Source organism: Neomonachus schauinslandi, chromosome 3, assembly GCF_002201575.2.
Source record: "Neomonachus schauinslandi chromosome 3, ASM220157v2, whole genome shotgun sequence".
NCBI classification, from domain to species: domain Eukaryota; kingdom Metazoa; phylum Chordata; class Mammalia; order Carnivora; family Phocidae; genus Neomonachus; species Neomonachus schauinslandi.
The window spans coordinates 70,682,573-70,703,468 of record NC_058405.1 but is presented as its reverse complement, the minus strand read 5'-3'; the positions used below and the strand labels follow the sequence as shown (position 1 = coordinate 70,703,468).

Sequence of the window (20,896 nt, the reverse complement as noted above, 5' to 3'; positions counted from 1 at the left end):
CCGCAGGCTTCACTTTGTGAGAGAAGCCCCCTGGGCGCTTGTTTCACGGGCACATTCTCCCTTCCTCCCCACAAAAGACTGATTGAGTCATGGTCAATGCATCTTGGGTGAATTAGATTTGTTCAGAGAGACTCAGCAATGGGGACTGATCCTGGGGCAAAGGGACCCATGTCTGGAGAAGGGAGTGAATGGAGTTCATATATATTCTGGGATTGCAACAAGATCTGACAGAAAGGCTCTTCACTCAACTTGATTAAACCTATGCGGGGGTCCATGCTGGGTGCACGCAAGGATGAATTAAAAATATCCTCTAAGTTCTAGTCAACTTTTAGGATCCAGTTTTGTGTCCTAATTACTGTACTTCAGGAAGCCTCCCCAGCTCCTCAAAACTGGGCTCACTTGTCCCCCCATAAATCCAGGTTTATCCTCAGCAGAGCTTTATATTCAGTGCATGGCAGCTGCTGAAATGTTGTCTACCCTCTATAACCACACTGTAAGTTAGGCAAGGACAGGGCCTGTGCTTAGTCATCCTAGTCTGCCCAGAATTTACCTATTGGCGGCTCCTAGTAGCTATTTCAGAAACAGTTGTTTAACTAAATCGAATGAAATAGCCCTTTCACACCTCAGGAGACCGAGCGCATTCAGTATGTCCATAGAATGAGTACATAGCCGGCACTCCAGCATGTATCGACTGACTCAACAAACAAACATATTCGGGGCACTGGGGAGCTCAGCCTACGCGGTGGAGGGTGGAGGCGGGCGAGAGGCAGGAATGCCGGGTCCCTTCCGTGGTCCCCACTACTCTGTGTACTGAGGCCGGTGGCCCACGTGCAGGAGAAGCAAGCCGAGGCAAAGAGATGAAATCCACGGTGGATTCACGAAGGCTTTATGGAAAAGTGACATGATGATCAGTGGAATTTCCACATGGAAACGGATCCAGGGAGAGGAGTGAAAATGCAGGGTATGGTGTGGAGGAAAAAAAAGAAAAGAAAAATTAAAACAAGCTGGGAGGCCGTGGTGGGTAACTGACTCCACATCGGGGTGCAGAAGTCCGCACGGCCGGCAGACCCCTGGGCCCCAGGCGGGGAGAGCCGGGGCGAGGGACGTGCCACGCTCGCATCGGTCCGCAGAGGTGTGGGGTCTAGCGCGCGGGTGTTTGCTCCCCTCTCCCCCGAGGCCAAGCGCAGCAGTCCCCCGGGCCGACCGTCCCCACCCCGGCCCCGGCGGTGTCGGCCAGGCGGGGGCGGGCCCAGGCCCGGGTGTGGAGCCGCGGACCCAAGGGGGATGAGTAACCCTCGGCGGCGAGCAGGCGCGGCAAGCCCCGAGCGTGCCAAGTTCCAGCCCGACGCGAGCTCGGCCCGGAGCATCCGGGGTCGTGCCCGAGGCCCGGGAGGGGCGGGCGGCCGCACCCAGGGCGGATAAAAGGGCGGCGCGGCGCGGGACCCGCTTTCTCCACGCCGGGCCTGCGGCGCTGCTCGCGGGCGGGCACCTGACGCCAGAGGCAGGCGCGCGAGGCCCTGGGCACCGCGGGCAGGGGCATGGCGGAGGTGGCGCGCGCGCCGGCCGCGCGGCCGAGCCTGACCTCCATCTCGTCGGGGGAGCTGCGCAGCCTGTGGACGTGCGACTGCGAGCTGGCCCTGCTGCCGCTGGCCCAGCTGCTGCGCCTGCAGCCCGGCGCCTTCCAGCTGCGCGGCGACCAGCTCTTGGTGTCCGGCCCCGGGGGACCCGCGGCAGCGCGCGGCGGCTTCAACGTCTTCGGCGACGGCCGCGTGCGCCTCGACGGGCAGCTCTACCGCCTCAGCAGCTACATCAAGAGGTGGGTGGCCTCGCCGGGTCCCCGCAGAGGCCTCCACCCCGCTGTCGTCCCCGGGAGCCCCGGGGGGCCCCGGCTTCCCGCCACCCCCCTCACCTCCTCCCCGTCCCCGCCGCTGGGAACCCCCGCCGCCGGGAACCCCCGCCCCCCTTCATGCCACTTCTAGGTTTGCCTCATTGCTAACGTCACCTGGAGGTGCACAGCTCCCCCAGCCCTGGCCTTTTCTGCCCTTTGCACTGACATCTTGCAGCTGCCGCTTGAAGCCGCCCAGGAGGGCATCAGGGCAGGCGCGTGGCGTAGGGCTGGGTGGGGAGCTCGTAACCCGCGGGTGATTTTCCCTTTCTGGCTCCTTAACTGGGTCAGATGAGCTCAAATGGAGACACACCCTTCAGGGGGTGTTTGCAGAGGAGAGACTCACGCCCTGGCTTTGGATTTGTGGGGAGGGGAGAGGCTGCTCAATTCTGTGTATTACTGGCTTGATCCAGTGAGGAGACCCAGTGGAAAAGCGTGCAAAAGTTCAAAGTTTCCCGTCTTTGGCGTGCCTTCGTTTTCAAAAAATAATGAAATAAACCATGTCTGAGAAAGGAACAAAGCCTGGTATGAAGTCCAACCCAGGGCCATGTGGGCTGTGATGTGGGCAGGCGAGTTCTGGGAAAATAGGTCCAATGAGGGTAGCTTCCAGGATCCTGGCGCAGAGCTGGACCCAAACTTAATTTGATGGCGTGTGTCCAGGATGCTTAGCTGTTGTGTCCAAAGCGTCAGAAGCATTTCTTAGCAAACTTGCAGCCAGCAGGCTGTAGTCCATCTGAAGCAGGCTTTGATCATCATGGGATAAAGGAAGAGGGAGCTTCATGCCTGATTCTACATGGCCTCATGCCTTGCAGAGGTCATCCTGTACTTGTGTGTGTGTGGGTATGTGTGGGGGGGATGTCTTATACTTGTGCTGTGGGACGAACTGAGCTTCGGGAAGCCGGCAATGCAGTCTAGAGTTTGAATCAGAGCTGCGTAAGCTTGCCAGCTCTGAAGATATAAAGTCTTCACTACTGGGAATGACAGCAGTGCCGTGGTACCCTGTAGGTGGGATGGAACCAAAAAGGGCAAGCAAACAAAATGAGATATTTAAAATGCCTTCTTCAAGGCTGCTGGGAAAAACGTTGCTTTTCCACACAAAGATAGTGAGGGCTTTGAATGCCTGAAAAACCATTCTGCCCCAAGAATTTCTCCCTTTCTTAGTGAAGAAAGTGCCCCCTCCGCATAAGCAGGGGATGATGGGAGGAACTGAGTTAGAAATCATATTTGCAAAGATTAAAAAAAAAGTTAACCATTGTATTTGAAAACAGAGTATGAAAAATTAAAATGTCCAAAATTAATTGAAGCCATAGGTTAGGCTTTTGACAGAGCCAGCTCCCTCAATCTTAGCAAGCAGTGCGGCAAAATTGAAAATGATGTTGAAGTCTGGTTATTAAATTCTCGCTTTGAACACCTCCTACACAAAAGACTATTAAACAGCAGTGGTCCCCTGGCAGTTTAGAGTCCAAAATAAACAATGACCAGACCAGAATGCAGTGAAGATGCAACAACAAGCTTCTCATTGTCAAAGCGGTTGAGTGAGGGCCTTTGGACCCTGGGACATAGCAAGGAGCATCTGAGACTAATCTGGGTGATAGAAGGAACGATCTTTCTTTCAGGGGACAATGCCGCGGCAGGGGAAGTAGGCTTTTATAGGTGGGTGTACAGTCCTGAAGGGTGAACCTGATCTGGATGGAGAGAGCCTTCTAGAAGGGAGGAAAGACTGGGTTGAGGGCAGCAGTGAGAGGTTTTGTCTTCATGGATCAGAAAGTGGGCGCACAGTCAGAATGCAGACATCAAAGTTGCCTCCTTAGATCTGCCAAATTTACCCAGTTGATTTGGCTTTGGGGATAGCATACAGCTTCCTCTCTCAGAACATTGCTCCAAAGCAGTGATTCATTCCCTCCATCCCTCCCTTCCTTCTCTTTCCTCCTCCCTCTCTCCCTTCCTTCCTTCCTTCCTTCCTTCCTTCCTTCCTTCCCTTCTTTCCTTCTGTAAGCTTTGGCCAGTTTTACTAAAGAAAAACTGCATGGTTTTCTTTTAACTAGTCTGTTCTGGCACAATTCTAAAGATGACAGAATCACCTGGATCAATGATAGCCAGCGTGCGTTATTTATTTTCGGCATGCTATGCCCCATTCAACATTATTGCCACTGCCATGCTGGACAGCAGTTTTGGCCAACAGGGCACAGTACTCTCCTTGACTTCCTCGAGGTTGGGCCGTTGTTGTTGAGGATGACCAGTTTCGCTTTGCCTTGTCAGTCATCATAGTCGGCTTGTACCCCAGCACATACTTCTCACTTTTTATGTCCAGTTAGGACCTAGAGTTGATGGACTCCAGCAACTTTTTCATCTTTTCTGCGGCCACCATATTCCTACCTTAGGTGTGGGATGGCCTCCAACCAGGAACAGCTGCCAAGATGGCCAGGGAATGAGAAAGGCAAGCAATGATTGTTAATCATTTTAGACTAATAGAGCTTTTGAGAATTTCTATAGACCATCTCCCCAGAGGTATATATATATGCACTAAGGTTGCTGACCATCCAGGTAGTTTATGAGATACTTGGATCCAGGTTAAGGATCCTTGTTCTATTCATTAATTTAGTTCTTTTTTTTTTTTTTTTTTTTGGTTCAGCAACTATTTTTGGTGTGGGTAAGCTTACAGTGTAAGCAGGATTTCCTTTTTAAGGCCTCAGAAATGTGCACTGTGACTTTCGTGAGGCCCTTTCCTCAGGAAGAGGCTTTGGGCTACTGACCCTGACATTCATGTGATTCACCCATTCAGACAATAAGAGGATGACAAGAGGATGGCTCAACTTACTCAGGTGTGTCGTCTGATACTTGATCGTTTTCGAAATTCGTGCCTACTAAATAAACCTGAGGGAACCTGGGATGGAGCGGGGAGGTTTAGGGATGGCCACCAGGGCTGTAGAGCTCCTGAGAGCCTTCTCGAAAAATCTATTCTAAATTTGGGGGAGTGAATGGTAAGATCTTCCTTGTTATTTTTTTCTTTCAAGCTCAGAATTTCCATCTGTGTTACGAACAAAACCTGCTCGGGATACCGGGGGTAAATAACCATTAAGGCACACACGTTTTTTCCCTGTGACGTGATGCGGCCTCTTAGGGAGCTGTAGAGGCACGTGTTGGGCACGTAGGAATGCCATGCTTCTTCTCAGAGGTCTCCGAGCACGAGAGGATGTTGTTCGGTCATAATAATGGCAGCTGCTCAAGTTCACTCAAGTGGCAGGAATGGCACAAAGTAGTTCACAACTCTTACCTCACAAAAACTTACAAAGTTGGCACGATTGGTGTTTCCCTTCTTTTCCGAGGTGAGGAAATTAGGCCTCAGATTAAACAGGCTACCTTAGCGAGGAGCTGGTGAGTCGTCGAACCAGCCAGGCCTTCCAAGTCGCCTTGGCTCACGGTAAGCCTCTGCTCTCAGCCTCGGAGCTGCAAGGATCTTGGCTTCCTGTAGACAGCAGCCGCCTTCTCACAAGTCTCCTGAGTCGACAAATGACTGGGATTACAGCAGACAGTACGCATCTCATATAATCAGGCCCACAGAGCAAGGAAATCCGGTGGCTGTGAGGAAGCCACTAAAAGCAGAGATGCGAGCTGCTCCTGCCCATAGGTGACCAGCTGTTAGATGGTGACGGGGACACCCGCCGGGAGGTCAGCCACCTGGGGCAGGGGCTGCAGGGGGCCATGGGGAGGGAAAAGGGGCCCAGCTGAGGCGGAGTCAGGGCTGCAGCCTGGGGAGGTCTCCCCCACCCCTGCCCCAGGGAGTGTCGGGCTGTGTCTGCGGGCCCAGGCTCCCCTCTCCAAGGCAACCCGACTGGAGGCGGGAGGCGTGTGACTGGTCCTCTGCCTTGATCCCGGTATCTGAGTCTCAGATTTGGTGACCTGCCCAGGACAGCAGCCCCTCGCTAGGACGTATGATGCTAGTGACGAAGTAACCATCCTTTATGTGTTGAGCTATAATTCACATGGGATGCAGTCTAGAATCAGTGCAGACAAGCATGGGGGCCAGGACCAGACTGCCTAGGTTTGAATCCTGGTTCTGCAGCTTAGTAGCTGAAGGACTTGGAAGATGTCTTAATCTCTGTGAGTCAGTCTCTTCAGGGTGTAATGGAAATAATAGTAGCAACAGCCTTATAGAGTTGTTGTTCAGAATTTAAATTTATAAGGTCCTTAAAGCAGTTACTGGCACATATTGATCGCTTGACAAACATTAGCCTATAATATCATTAAGCAGCCCCATAAGCCAAGTGCCTCACACACATTATCCTGTCTGTTAGCCACCTGATGGGGTACCGTTTGTTAGCCAGATCTTACAGGGGAGGAAATTAATCTGAGCAAAGCTAAAAAAAAAAAACTTGCTGAGGTCACAGAGACAGAAATTGAACCCAGATCTGATGATTCAAAAACCACGTGCCATTACTGCCTTCTTTCCTCAGGAGCCTTGCTCTGGACCTCCAGCCACACTCTGGTCCCCTTCTTACTCTCAGCTCACCTGGTCCCTGTCAGATGCCCGCCTGCAGGCCCCAGCGCAGCCACCCCACAGTCCCCGAGGCTCGGCTAACCCGTGACTCCTGCTGGGGACGCCTCCCTCCTGCATTGGCCCACCCAATGGTGGGACCTTTGGCTGGACAGAACAATCCCTCTTGTCTGTCTCAGCTCAGGAAATGGTTCTAACTCCAGACCCCTCCTGCTTTGCTCTTTCTTATTTAAATAACCAGAACATAACACCTGAATGCAGAGAGCTCTGCATTTCTCTGGCATTTGTATGTTTGAATCATTAACTCCTTTGTAAGCCTCTTAATGGCAGGGACCATGTCTTCGATCAAACTTGAAATAAGCATGCAGTTCTCCCGGGGATCTTATTAAATCACAATTTTTGGGTTGAATAAGACCGGGGAGGAGCCCAGGACTCTGCGGTTTTACCAGCTTCTCGGTGATGTCAGTGCTGATGGTCGAGTGATCATGCTCTCAGCAACAAAGTTTTACCAGTCTATCATTTTATATTGAAATGGTGCATTTTCTTATGTCTTTCTAATAGACTAGATGCTCCTCAAAAGCAAGACTATTTCCTTTTGCTTTTTGTGTCCTCAGTGCCCAGCACACATGCTTCGTGTTTATTGCATGAAAAAGTGGATGCATGAATGCATCATTTCTGCCCCATGATGAGGGGTGGAGCTGGAGTTGCGGGGTGGGGGGGCATGTACTGAGCATCAATAACGAATGAATGAATGAGTAGATGAACATATGTGTCCTTGATTCGAATCACCAGACAGTAGAGTGATAAATCAGAAAATTTTTCTTAATTTCCCTAGAGTTGGGGCAGAAGGAGGGGAGGAAGTGAGAGAAAAGGAGCTGTCTGACAGCTCAGGCTGAGGCCCCACATAAAGCTGTCACGTTAACACTTGAAACACAGCAGGGCCCTCCCGCTTGCTCCCAAGGGCAGAGTGCTTTTGCTTAGTGTCACAGCGAAGGATTATGAAAGCCTAAGCAATTTCTGGGCCTTCTACACAAGGACTGTTCCATATGTGTTCCTCTTTTTCTGGGCTCCCCGCTCCATATTTTTTTAGATGAACACACACATGCACACACACACCCCCTCAGATGGAAGCCATAGGTCTGAATTCTTATTGGCCTCTGAGCATTAAAGCACCAGAGCCAAGGGAAATTTAGGGCAGCTTTGCAGATCATGCCAGAAATGATGTGAAAGCTAAAGGAACCTCCAGAAAAAAGTAGGCATCTCAGAGGGAAATGATCTCTCAGCCACTCCAGATTTGCTAGAAGCAAAAATACAGTGTTTTTTTCTTGGTCTCATCTTCTAGGCATTGCCTTCACTAAGCTTTGCGTTAGCCTTCCGAACTGAAAAACGGAGGAAAGAAATTGGAGCAAGGAAGGAGAAACTCTTGCTCATGTATTTTTCAGATGCTCCTGTTGTCCTTTTTCCTGGTCACTCAGATGAACACAGCCCTGGTTGTGTGTCACGAGTCTATAGAACTTCACCCTATGGCCAGTAGAGTTGGCCAGGATTGAAGATACTAACAATGTTTGTTAAGCAGCTACTATGGGCCCCAGTACATATGTGTCTATTTCTTGGGCTGCCTTGAATCCTCGCACAGAAGGAGATCCTGTTATATCCCTTCTCCAGATGAGGGCACGGGTTCAGATAGGTGAAGTAACTCACTCAACGTCACAGTGAGTTGTGGCTCTGCGGCTGAGTTCACACAGCCAGTCAATTAGGGCATGCATTAGATCTTCTTATTTCGAATCACTAAGCATTGCATCACATTGGTCGGCCTTTCAATCTCTGGACTGAAGCCAGGCATAGAAAGTTTCAGCCTAGAAGCATTTTGGGGCCAGGGTAAAAGCAATGAAGACATGAGGATTTAAAGGAGCTATCTTAAACCCTTTGTTTTTTATCCTGAATAACTTCGGCAAATATAATAAACATCCAGCACACAAGAAGCAGTATTTGCATTAGTAATTCAGAAATATGCATGATTAGAGATGAAATAACTAGTCCCTAAAGTAGTCTGGTAAGGCTCCTCTTAAAACCAGCGATTGAATGTCAGATACTTAAATACCTGTGAGACTTTACAACCAGGTCCTCAGTCTTTTTGTATTTTAGTGACTTACATATCCAAATTTTGTAAGAGTGAATTCCAAAGGAATGCTTGCATTTATTAATTTCACTGGAATTTGAAGGTGTTTAACAACTGTTCCATCACTGGTAGGCTGGGAATAATGAATTAAGAAGGTATTTCTTATTTGTGACCTGGTTTAAACAGAGAGTTCATTAAGTAGGGATCTTGTTACAATCTCTTGTCTGTAAATTCTGTTACAGAGCTCTCTTATAAATAGCAGCATTTTCACACATCTGTGGCATCGTGATAACTGACATGCTCTGTGGTGATGTATACAGCCCCGTTAACATCCTAAAAATGCCTCTAAATCATCAAAAGAAGATTAAATTATGTGGAGCATAGTTTTATTATTCAGGGCATCTTATTAAATTCGGACTCCAGAAAGGAGGACTCATGTATAGGTTATGCATTAAACTCAGTGTGTGGCTATCCAGAAGCCCCCCCTGTCTCCCCTGGCCCGGCCCCCCTTCTCTGATCATGAGAAACAACAACTCTTGGAGCCCCAAAGCATTCCAAACAAAACCTTCCACAGTATTTTGGGGAAAACTGATTACTTTCCCAACCAGTGGTCATTTCTAAATTGAGATTTTCATCCTTTTCGTCAGAATAAAATCGTGGATTCGTCAGAATAATATCGATGGTCGCTCAGATTGGATGTTGACTGGTCTCAAAGGTCTCAAAGCAGGTACTGTGCTGTCATTTGCAACATCAGAATAGTAATTGGGATGGCAGATTTTCCAGACATGCTGTACATCAATGCCATGTGCATGCCCTAGAGAATGACACTCAGACCATGGATATTGAGAGCAGAGGAGTCACCCTGAGGAAAATATGAAATGTTTAAGTGACTATAAATTAACTCCATGGCAAACAAGGCAGGAGAATATGAAAATCTGCCTTGGATGGGTCACAGGTGGCACCTGATTCTGCCCCAGCATCACGCATCTATCTTGTTGATGTTTACTCCAATCGGACTTGTCCTTTTTTCTTCCATGGCTACAAGGATTTTCTTCCATTTTTCGTCCTCGGCACCTCTCCCCACACCCCCTGTAACCACAGATCTCGCTGGCTCTCCGAAGCCTCTGCCAGGCCACTCTTGTCTGCCCGTGCCAGGTCCTGGATGGCAGAGGGGCTGGGAGGACATAGGGAACCCCTGTACTGCCACCCTCTATCCCAGCCCCACCTCGCAGGTCCTGAGCCCCTCCGGTGTGATAAAACATGTGCGATGACTCTCTGGTGCCCAGCGCATAATTGGTGCCCGATTATGAGTGAATGAATGAATGGGAGCAAATGAACTCCGCAAATGGCAATTCCCTTTCTCCCTTCTCTTTTGCTTCCTTTTTTTAGTGCCTTTTGGCTGCTGGTCAACTGGGACAAAAAGGAACAGGAACACTTTCTCCCTGCTGGTATGGAACACAAGGGCCACTCTCCTTCGGGTGCCCCACCTCTCCCCATTCTCACTGGGCACTGTGCTGCTCAGGTGAGCGGGACGACAGAAGAACCATACAAAAATCCCTGGTCTGCATTATCTTCCTCAGTCCAGTCCCTTGTTATTCCCACTAGTCCCCACCCCTTCTCCCCGACTCCTGCCCTCCTCACCCCACTCCTGAGGGTCAACACCTGTACCCCCTTCCCTCCCCTGGAACACACCCACCCTGCATTCCCTTCCCCACCCCAGGACAAGCCCCCTGACCACCCCCAGTGCCCCTGGCATGGGAAGCCGAGAGTACATTAAAAGCCTGGTGAAATACAAGGCAGGAAGCCTTTTAGAGGCTCCATCAGGGGTCAGGTTTTAAAAGCTCTTGAAATCAGGCCTGACAATCACAGGAAAAAGATAATGATACAGATTTCTAAGAAGCCAAGCTGGGAGACAGAGAAGCTGAAGCTGTGTTTTTCTGCCTTGGGGGTAGATATTCTCCCACGTGCTCACAAACCATGCCCCGGTCCGGGTCTCGTGTGCCGGCCCCTCTGAGTGGGTTGTGGGAAGTGGGATGGGGCGGGAGGCCGAAAGCACTGCGTGGTCGCAGCTCCCTGCCGCGGAGATCCCTCCAAGGCTGTGATTTTCATGTCAGGCACTGGACAGACAACAGGCCAGAGAGAAACACTCACGCTGTCTCTGCCCGTGACTAGATGTAAGAAGCAAACACACCTCAGCACAGTAAAAGTAGCCCATGCTGTCAGCCAGGGCAGCCATTCACTCCATACAGATGCACACAGCTGTGCCTGTCAATGGGGACCCAGGTCTGTGTTGGCGAGGGATTGTGGCAGGTGCCTCCTCCAGCCTGCTGGATGCCATTCTGCCTGCCTGCGTCCACGTGGTCTCTGAGCTTGGGTGTGGATAGGAAATTAGCCATCTTCTTGAGGGAAGCCGATTTGTACTTCGATCTGTCTTTTTCTCACCAATGCAGGTAGAAAGACTCCTTGGAAAATTCATAGACTAGGGGGAGAAAGCTGGCATGCTGGATGACAGAGTCAAAATGCGAAAAAGAACTCCCCAGGCTGGAAAAATGAATGAAAACCAAGGAGGCTAAGTTGAATAGGGTCATGGGCAAAAGTCCAACATTAGTGTGGTCTTTTTTTTTTTTTTTTTCATTGCACAAAGCTCAGGGGCAGGGAGATATGAATTAGTTCATATGACTATTGGTTGATTGTGTAATCTACAGAGGGGCTGGGATCTTATCTTGGGATCAGAGAAGGGAGGAGGGGAGGAGAAGAAAAGGAAAATTTCAGACGCACCAGTTTGGCAGGATGACTGGAGAAGACCCAGCTTATCCCCCTCATTGAGTGTAATTCCTTCTCAATCTGGACAGACACAGAGCTCTTATTGCTCCAAATTAACTCTTAGAGCCCCCAAAATAGATGGTACTGGCCATCATTTGTGAGGGCTGCCCCTGAGAGCCAAGCATTGGTGCCAGGCCACCCCAAAGGCCACAGCCATCTTAGGGTTGTGTCCCGATCTCTCATCGGACTAGGGAGGGGATTTATTTATATGTTATAAAATATGACTCCCTCCATAGGACACATTTTAGGCGACTTCCCTCACGAGATCTGTGGATGTGGCAGGCACCTGTCCAGGGCATCCTCCTCCTGACCTAGATAGGAGGGTATATTACATTTACAATTATCTCTGCTTTTTCCATAGATATGTGGAACTGACCAACTACTGCGATTATAAAGACTACAGGGAAACTATACTGAGCAAACCAATGCTGTTCTTTGTTAATGTACAGACCAAAAAAGACACCTCCAAAGGTAGGTATATAAATATTTTTGGTTGGATCCTGCCTCCTGAGGCTGTGGGCTGTGGCACGCCAATGAGGTAGAAATTGTGCATGGGGTAAGCCGGGTGGGTGTCAGCTGTGACAAGGCCGGGAGCGAGGAGGAGCCGGGAGGGAGGAGGAGCTTGGAGTGTTAGACCACCTGAAGCACAGCACAAGCCTGCAGAACCTCTCAGTGATCTGAGGGCAGAGCCCTCTGTTTTCAGGGTTTTGTCTTAACTTCCTGTCTAGGCAGGAAGTGCTATTGTGTTCCGAGTTGGCCGGGCTTGAAAAAATGGCTGGAATGATGGTGATGATCTGTAATACTGTCTACCACATACCAATTGCTTACATATGTGAGGCGTACTCCTGTGTCATTAATTGACACAACAGCCCTGTAGGGCTTTCATCCAAATGGGAAGAGTTTTGAGCATGAAAGTAGGGACTATTAATAACTATGCTGGGATTGAGGTATAAACGGGCACTGACCCAGGGGAAATAGGATACATAGACATCCTACCTATGAGGTGCTTATACCCATTTTATAGATAAGGAAACTAAGGTAAAGAAATAATAACAGTTGTAGATGCTTTTATGTTTCACGTTATGGCCTTCAAATTTCAATTTTAGGGGTATCTCTTTATTGCTTCTTCCAAGAAATCAGATTAACTGCTAACAACTCTATTAATTCCAGTTCTGATATGAAAACATTTCCATTTTCCCTTTTTCCTGCTCCATGTTATGTGGGGAAAGTAACGGGCATCATGCTCTGGGATAGAAGCAGAATTTCTTAATTCTCCTTCCAGATAGCATTCTTAAAATGAGTCCAAGGTAATGAGAAACGATCTACAAATTCCAAATAGACTTTCTCAAACATTCATTCTCATTCAGATTCGTGGAGCCGATTCTCTGTTCATTTCATTCAGAATCATTCAGATTCTCTGCTCACTTAATAATTCAGTCGCAATGCTCTCTCGGCAGGAAGGGCTGGGAGCAGAATACAAGGTAACAAGCCGTGCTTGTTAGAGCATCTGAGCCCCTGATGTTATTTGGCTTGATGATGACCGGAAAGCTGCAGAGTTCTCCAGGAATGTAATTCACAGACATATCAAGTACACCTCCTGCGTCGATCTCTCAGGAGGAAATCTTAAGAAAGAATAAGAGACCTCTCCATTTTAACATTTTAATGAAAGTGCAGGGAATGGTACAGGAGGTATTTGTGGATTTGCAGGTGGCCTACAAAAGGTACACAGTTGTATGACAGCTATCGTGGAAGGAGGTACAGAAACCCAGAGCTGTGTAATTGTGAGGAAAACCATGAACAAAAGAGCTTCTATGATACAGAAGCTTAAGATGGTCAAGTTTAAATTATGAAAATTTTAAGTAAGGTAACACGTCCAACCTTGCTGCTAAACGGCACTTTTGTGCAGGTTAGAAAAAAGCCACCAGTGACTCAACACAATTTACTAATCCTTTGCTGAAGTTTGTCGTAACAACTATACAAATAGATGATGTCTATGAATGTCAATGGCATCCTCTTGAGTTGTGCGGTGCATAACCTGCCCAATCAGCACAATTGTAGAGTGTGGTAGCCCTTAGTATCTAATGAACCTAAAGATCTTAGTTTTGTTTATGTGAAAGTTAATTCAAGGTATCAAATAGCTTGCTTGCCTTATCTCTTACCTCAAAGAGCATATAAGGTAATTTATATTTAAAGTGCCCCCCCAAAATGGTAATTTGGGAGAAAGGAAACAGGGGTAGAAAAAATAAGATGAATAAGGTTAGTGCAAAAATTAGCTCAATACATATTCCTCAGGGATGTAAGACTCATTACTAGTAGACCACAGGTTTGTCTCTCAAAGCCTATGCAAAATGCTCAGTTCTCAAAAACAGTGGGAAGGACTTCTCCTGCTGGGGACAGTGTTGGGGTGCGGCGTGGAGGAGACTCAGTCTCAAATTGTCTTGATCCTTAGAACCCTGGACTAGCCCTTTGGCAGAATGCATGCCAGGTCTTTGGGGAAGGATGGGGAGAGACGGGTGATGCGGGGAGAAGGCATGGGGCAGCTTCCTTCCCTGGACTTGGCTGATGTTCTGCTTTGCAAATGAGGAAATGTTGGTGAGAGGCAAATCACTGTTTAACTATCCAGCAAGGTTGTTTTGACTTTAGCCCCCCATGCTGGACGCATGCCCTGGGACTCAGTTCTCATCTGTGATCATTAGGATGACAAAGTGCACTTAGGGGAGCTGATTTTCTAACCGGCTATTACAGTATCCCAGAGCTTCCTTCATATCTACAAAATTCTCAGGAACATTTCTAGAAATCTGGTTAGGCTTTGCAGTGAGGGTCTGAGGGAGCCTTGAGGGACGTTACAAATGAATAAAATCTCCCAATAAGGTCGGAATCACTGCTTTATCAAATGCTAAGAGGTATGTTTATGTCACACATGCACACTTCTATTTGAATTCTGCTTCCTAATTTCTAGAAAGAACATATGCATTTCTTGTGAACACAAGGCACCCCAAAATAAGAAGACAGATAGAACAAGGGATGGACATGGTCATCTCCTCAGTGATTGGAGAAAGCTACCGGCTTCAGGTAAGCTTTGGTCAATATGAATCCAGGGCTGCTAACCACATAGAAAGGGGTCTGTGCATTTCATGCAAGGCCAAGTCCCTAGAGCTTAATTATAACCAGACACATAGATTTTCTATTGTTTCATTATCACTACCAATAAAATGAACTTGGTTTCTAGCAACTGATCTAGAAACAATAAATGTCAATTTGACCACACAGTTCAAGGGCTTTGGATGGCTAGGATGCAAATGCAAAGGTCTATTTTAAAAAACGAAAGCCAACTGTTTAAAAATATCTGTCAGAAGGAAAAAGAAGTAAGGGGTGTGGCATCTTGGATATTCGGACTGTTGTTAATTCAATGCTATAATTCCATAGTAATATATAATTCTGTAATATAACATTATAGTTATATCCATGACATTAATTAAATGCTTCTCTCTCTTTCAGTTTGACTTTCAAGAGGCAGTAAAAAATTTTTTCCCTCCAGGAAATGAGGTGGTTAACAGAGAAAATTTGAGCTTTGTGTATGAATTCAAAGCTGATGCATTATTTGATTTCTTCTATTGGTTTGGGCTCAGCAATTCCACTGTAAAGGTGAAAGGAAAAGTTCTGAATTTGTCAAGTACAAGTCCAGAAAAGAAGGAGACAATTAAATTATTTCTGGAAAAAATGAGTGAACCTTTAATCCGAAGAAGCAGTTTCTCTGACCGAAAATTCAGTGTAACTTCCAGAGGTATGTTAAAAATTCCCAAGTACCTGAGGAAGGTAGTTAAATAAAAGGGTAGAATAATATCACGGGAGTGGAAAGTCAATTAACTGAAAAAGAAAGGCCTCTTGATAAAGGGGAAATATAATATCACATAATTCAGAAAGTAAGAAGCAAGAAATGTTTACTACTAAGAAGAAACACAGTGACTTTTCTTTTTAGGCTCCTTAAAGTTTTCTGACACAGCAGTTATAATGTGCAGCAAACCCAGAATCTAATTTTAAAATATATTATTCATTTAAATACATATTACTACTCATTTAAATATTAATAATAATTGAAATATTAGGAAAGAATGATGCTTTCCTGGTGGGCACATCCAAGGCAACAGAATGTTAACAGTGTCAGCTGGGGGAGGACTGTACATGGTCAAGATATCTATCTTTAAAAATATGTGAAAGGGTTCTCCAGAGTTTATAAGACCACAAAAGAACAAATCTGGAGAACGCTTTACCTAACAGATTTTAATCTAGATTTGAATATCCAGTGCCTCCTCCCCAGGAGTTGGTGAGACTTTTCAGTCTGCTTGCGGCTGAGGCAGATGACATCCATCAGGTCTTGTCTGGATTTGCCTTCTGCTGAGCCATTCTCCTGTCCCATGCTAGTCTGGGCTGGAAAGAAACTTCCTGGAACCAGGACTCTTGCTGCCAATTGCAAGAAGAAAAGACACAAAGACAAACAGAATCACACCAATCTCTATGAACCTGCAGTTTAAAAAATGTTCAGATGTAAAAAACAGTCTTGATTAATTCTATTTAATGAAAGTTGCTTTCTTCCAATGTTTATAGCAAAAGTGCTTACTCCTAAGTATTTCTTATCCTGGAAGGAGTCCCCACTCCTGCGCATACGTGTGCTCTCCCTCACCCTCCTACTCCTCCTTCCTCTTTCCCCTCTTCTCCCTGCCCCCTCTTTCTCTGTCTCTCTCCCTCTTCCTCCTCCCTTGCTCCTCTGCCACCACCCTTTCTGTCTTTCCCTCTCTGTGTCCTCCTTTCCAGCTCCCTCCCTCTGCCTCTCCCTCCCTGTCTCTTTGGCCTTCTCTGTCTGGGTGTTCCTTACAAAGATGCTTTGTGCTTTGCCCCACTGCAGGCACGTGGGCCCCTGCTGCAGCCCCGGGTGCCTGGTCCCTCCTGTGACTCCCCTCCAACCCCACCCACTGGCCTTGGCAGCCTGTAGGGGTGGGGGTTTCTGTCGCACATCCGTCCCCCTTCCCCTCTGTGTGTGGCTCCCTGGGATGAACACTGCCATCCAGGGGACACCGAGGGTCATGGGAAGTTGGGCAGCGCTTCCTTGCAAGTTTGCTAGGAGCCAGGCCCGGGGCCACTTGCACTCCAGAGCAGTGGGGAGGGATTCTTCCAGGCCTCCTGAGCCTTCATTATGCACCACAGGTGGCCCAGCCAGGACGCATCCTCTGCCCTGGCGTCCACTGGCTCTGCCCTGGTGAATCGGCCCAGCTCTGTCCACCTCGCCGAAACGGACTTCTGTCCTAGGCCCTGGGCCCCAGCTCTGGGCCTTTTGTCACAAGTGGGAAAACTGCGCATCTACTCCGTCCCGTGGAAAAGCACATGGTCCATGTCCTGCTGGTAGACAAACAGCCAGAAAAAACTCTTCAGCTTTCTTTTTTCTGAGGAAGTCAGGAGTTTCCACTAATTACTGAAATGGTTACGTTGTATGTTGTAGGAGTTTTAAGCCACTGTTGTTTGTTTTGTTCTTGGTTTTCCAGTGATGATAATAATGTGCTTTGTTACTTTCCTCAGGTTCATTAGATGAAGTTTTCAACTGCAATCTGTCACCCAGATCATCTCTGACTGAGGTTCTTTTGGCAGAATTGCCGTTTCCAAGCGTTCTGGAATCTGAAGAGACACCCGACCAATTTATCTGATTGGATTGAACATGTTGTGGTCACTGCTACCCGCCAGGCAGGCCTGTTGGAGGACAGAAGGCTGAGGGGAGGCGAGAGGCAGTGGGAGGCGGGCACTTCCACCTGCTTGTCAACCCCTCTGCTCCCACAGAGGGCTCCTATCTTCCATTTCCTGGGCCACGCCCTGGCAGGCCCATTGCAGCTGACTTCAGACAGGGAGGGCTTTGGCCGGATGGCCTCCCCTTGTAACACTTCTCCAGAGAGGCCGAGGGAGCAGCAGAGTCCTGCCAGGCTGAACGCTTTGCTTAGTATCCTGGTGTCCTGGGAGCTCCCCTGGCAGCCTTTGAGCATTCACTCTCCATACTGCGTAAGTCAGTGGCCCTCTGCTTGGGACCCCCTTGTCTGAACCCAAACCCAGCAAGCAGGTGATTAGCAGTGCTGTTTTCTTGCAAACATGGCTTACAAAAAGCCTAGGACATTTTTCACTGGAAGACAGGTAGGTTTCTCATCCTTAGGAGGAACATTCTAGTAAGGGGTGCCGGAGGATTGGCCAGGTTGAGAGGACAGTGACCTTGCCACCCACTGCCTGAAATTTGAGCTGCCTTGCTGATCTCTCTCATCAAAGTGGCCTGCATGGAAAGTGGCCAGGTGATGTGGTACCAAACAGTGACAGGGGAAAGATAATGTACAGGGCAGGATCCTCTATTTGGAAACACATTAAGTCAATTGGGTACTTTAAATAAGCTTTAAGCCATCCTAACACTGAAAGCAAAATAGAAAAGCTATAACATGACCATAATACAGTTACATCAATACATTTTTCATCTCATAGCTACAATGGAATTCTTCAAAAAGAAAAAAAAAATTCTATTTACATATAAAAACCTGCATGAATGAGTCACTACATATGCTTATAATGAGGAAGATTTATGGGTCCTGAGTATAATTTTTCTATCCTTTTTAAACAACTTCCTGTATTATACATTTTGATAGCACTACTGATTGTCCCTTCATTTATATTGATATGTTGGGTACTCTATTTGTGCAATTAAAACTTTTCTTAGCATTCAACATGGAATCAATTAAATTTGTGACCAAGCGTGTATGTGTGATCTTGCCATTGTGCTTTGCAGGTGGTATATTTGCCTTGTAACTTACTAAATGACAATTAGAATTGTGGTTTTCTCAGCTACTTTCTCAAGAAGGGCTTTTTGAAGAACGCGTCTCCAAAGCATTTGGAGAAAAGAAAAAGAATCTGATACTGATCTTTCACAAAAGGAAAAAAAGTTCCTTAAAAATAACAGAAGAGGCTACACATTTGTTATTCAACTCAGTGCAAAATGAAGAGTGTTCACAATAAAATAAGTTTTATACCACTGCAAACAAACCTTAGATGGATATCAAATATTAAATACTTCCCAAAAGAAATAGGGACTCTGTTCACAAAAGTTGACAAAGAAGAATTTTTTAAAAGTAGCTGAACTGAGAAAAACCATCAGTAATCACTCCAAGAATGGACTAAAGATCTGGAAGTTTTCTTTTATAATTAAAACCTTTTTTTTTTCATTGAACTAAAAGCAATTTTCATTGAATACATTCATTCATTCAGTATTCACTCAGCAAAGTTTTATGAAGTGCTTCTAAGGGAATATACCCTGTGCCAATATATTTATTAGCATGCGTCACACAGAAGTGCTATTGGGTGATCTTTAAAATTGGTGAAAAGCATATTGGGACAGATCTTTCTGGGTTAAGTGGGCTTCAATCTGGGTATAAGTGCAGCCTAATTCAGATATTTGAACAGTTCAAGATCAATAAATCTATAGGACAACAATGATCTAAGCAATTCATCCGTTCATTCAATTCATCCATTCATTCAAGTCATCCATTCATTCAAGTCATTCATTCAACACGTATGATTGCGTGCCTACTCTGTGCAGTGCACTCAGGTGGGTGCTGGTATGTAAAGTGTCTAAAGCACGGCCCTTGCTTTCAAGGAGTGTCCAGTCTTAGAAGACAGATGTGCAAGCTGAGAAGAAAAATAAAATGAGTGCTACGAGAGACGTTCAAAAAAGAACATCTAAAACACTTAGCGATCCAGTTTTGGAGGTAAAATTAATGACGTAAAACTATAAAACTTAGTTTTAAAACAAATATGTGAGGACTGATTTATCCAAGTGATTGATGTATTGAAGCTCTCAGTACAAGAGTCACCTTGGAGGCTATTAATTTATTCCAACAAGAACGCAAATCCAGACATTATCTACAGAGTGAGGGAGGTTTTTTTCTCATTACCTCATGGTTAGAGTTTGATTTTTGGCTGAAGGATAACATTGCCCAACTTGATTGCCTACCTTAATTATCAGCTCGAATGTGAATGTCTTTTTACTGTTTCAATCCCCAATCTATCTTCAAAGAGCCAAGTTATGCCCCTATTTAAGAAATTCAAAAGAACATGCATCTAGTTCTGAAACGAGTTTCTAAAGAATTTCAAAAATGCTTTAAGCAATGGCAGTGTCATTAGAATAAATTATTACTTTGAAGAAGAGAACATTCATTTGGATGGGTAAATGCTGGTATAACAGATTTAAAAGGAATGTTCACACTTGATGTTCAACACTTGAATACACTTGAAAGAACCAACAGTGTAAAGCATTAGTAATTACCCAATGGCTGGCCTGGCCCACTTAACCTCTTGAGTTCAGAGAAGAGGAACACACAAGAACCCGGGAGGGCAGAGCTGGCCCAGGAGGGAGGTTACATTTATACTGGATTGACAAGGTTTTGATAGAATCAACAGTCTGAACTTGCTGCTATGGCTTTATTTGGATTAAATGTGAGTAAGTTTGGCGAGTAGCACATTAGAAGCAGGGCTTAGAATCTGCCCCATTAGATTGGACTGTCCTAACAAAATAGAGAACATTGTAGAACTTTCTTTTCTGGATCTTTCAGTAAAAGGATGGCAATCATTCTTGGCTACTTAACAACAACCCCTCCGAGTGGTAGATAATGAATTAGGTGACTTCAGAAAGATCTGGACCTGTGATGGCTAATTTTATGTGTCAATTTGGCTGGGCCATGGTGTCCAAACATTATTCTTGATATTTCTAGGAGAGTATTTTTGGATGAGACTAATATTTAAATTGGCGGACTTTAAGTAAAGCAGAATTGCCCCCTACAATATCAGTGCACCTCTCCCATCAGTTGAAGGCCTGAATAGAACAAAAGCCTGACCTCCCCTGAGCAAGAGAAGATTCTGCACAGGTGGCCTTCAAACTTGAACTGCAACATCCGCTCTGCCCTGGGCCCCCCAACTGCCGGCCTCCTTTGCAGACTTTGGGCTTGTCAGGCTGCACAACTGTGTGAGCCAATTCATTAAAATGAAATAAGTCTCTCTCTCTCCACACACACACACACACACACACACTCTCTCTCTCTCTCTATTGTTTTGTTTCTCTAGAAAACCCTGAATAATACAGACTCCATCACAGAAATTGAGAACATGTTTTACGAATTAATCAATCAGCTAAAACAAAGGAGAAAAAGCAATAGGCTTTTTTTTTTTAACATGAAGACACTTGAATAAAAGCATTGCATATTACTTAGTAATAGAAAGACTTTTGCCCAGATGTACTAAGCTGGAGAAACTTCACTCAGTATATCCATATCCAGAGTACTTGGGCAACACTGGAGATCGTTTGTGACCTCTCCCAGGCTTTTGGAAGCAGTCCTCTGCCAAATCTTTTACACATCCTTTGTTGGCTTGCTCTTTGAATCCTCCCATCAACTAATTTCCCATTCTCCTTCTCATTCAGGAGACACCCTTGCCTCTCATGTTTCCTGGAGCAGAACTTCTCCAATTTGAATGTGCCTAGGAATCTCTTGGAGGTCTTGCTAAG

The 20,896-nt window shown here is 46.5% G+C and overlaps 1 protein-coding gene across 1 annotated transcript; it reads left to right on the top strand.

The window, feature by feature from the left end:
* Positions 1–1,427: 1,427 nt before the first annotated feature.
* On the top strand, positions 1,428–18,068 carry MEDAG (mesenteric estrogen dependent adipogenesis). Its single transcript, XM_021678270.1, has 5 exons — positions 1,428–1,816; positions 11,684–11,793; positions 14,282–14,394; positions 14,821–15,106; positions 16,894–18,068. The coding sequence occupies exons 1-5, from the start codon at positions 1,539–1,541 to the stop codon at positions 17,016–17,018; spliced, it is 912 nt and encodes a 303-aa protein (XP_021533945.1). The 5' UTR covers positions 1,428–1,538; the 3' UTR covers positions 17,019–18,068.
* The last annotated feature ends 2,828 nt before the right edge of the window (positions 18,069–20,896 follow it).

Coding starts and splice junctions, on each gene's coding strand:
- MEDAG (XM_021678270.1), top strand. CDS start 1,539: ATGGCGGAGGTGGCGCGCGCGCCGGCCGCGCGGCCGAGCCTGACCTCC. Junction 1,817..11,683: donor CTCAGCAGCTACATCAAGAG/GTGGGTGGCCTC, acceptor CTTTTTCCATAG/ATATGTGGAACTGACCAACT. Junction 14,395..14,820: donor GAGAAAGCTACCGGCTTCAG/GTAAGCTTTGGT, acceptor TCTCTCTTTCAG/TTTGACTTTCAAGAGGCAGT.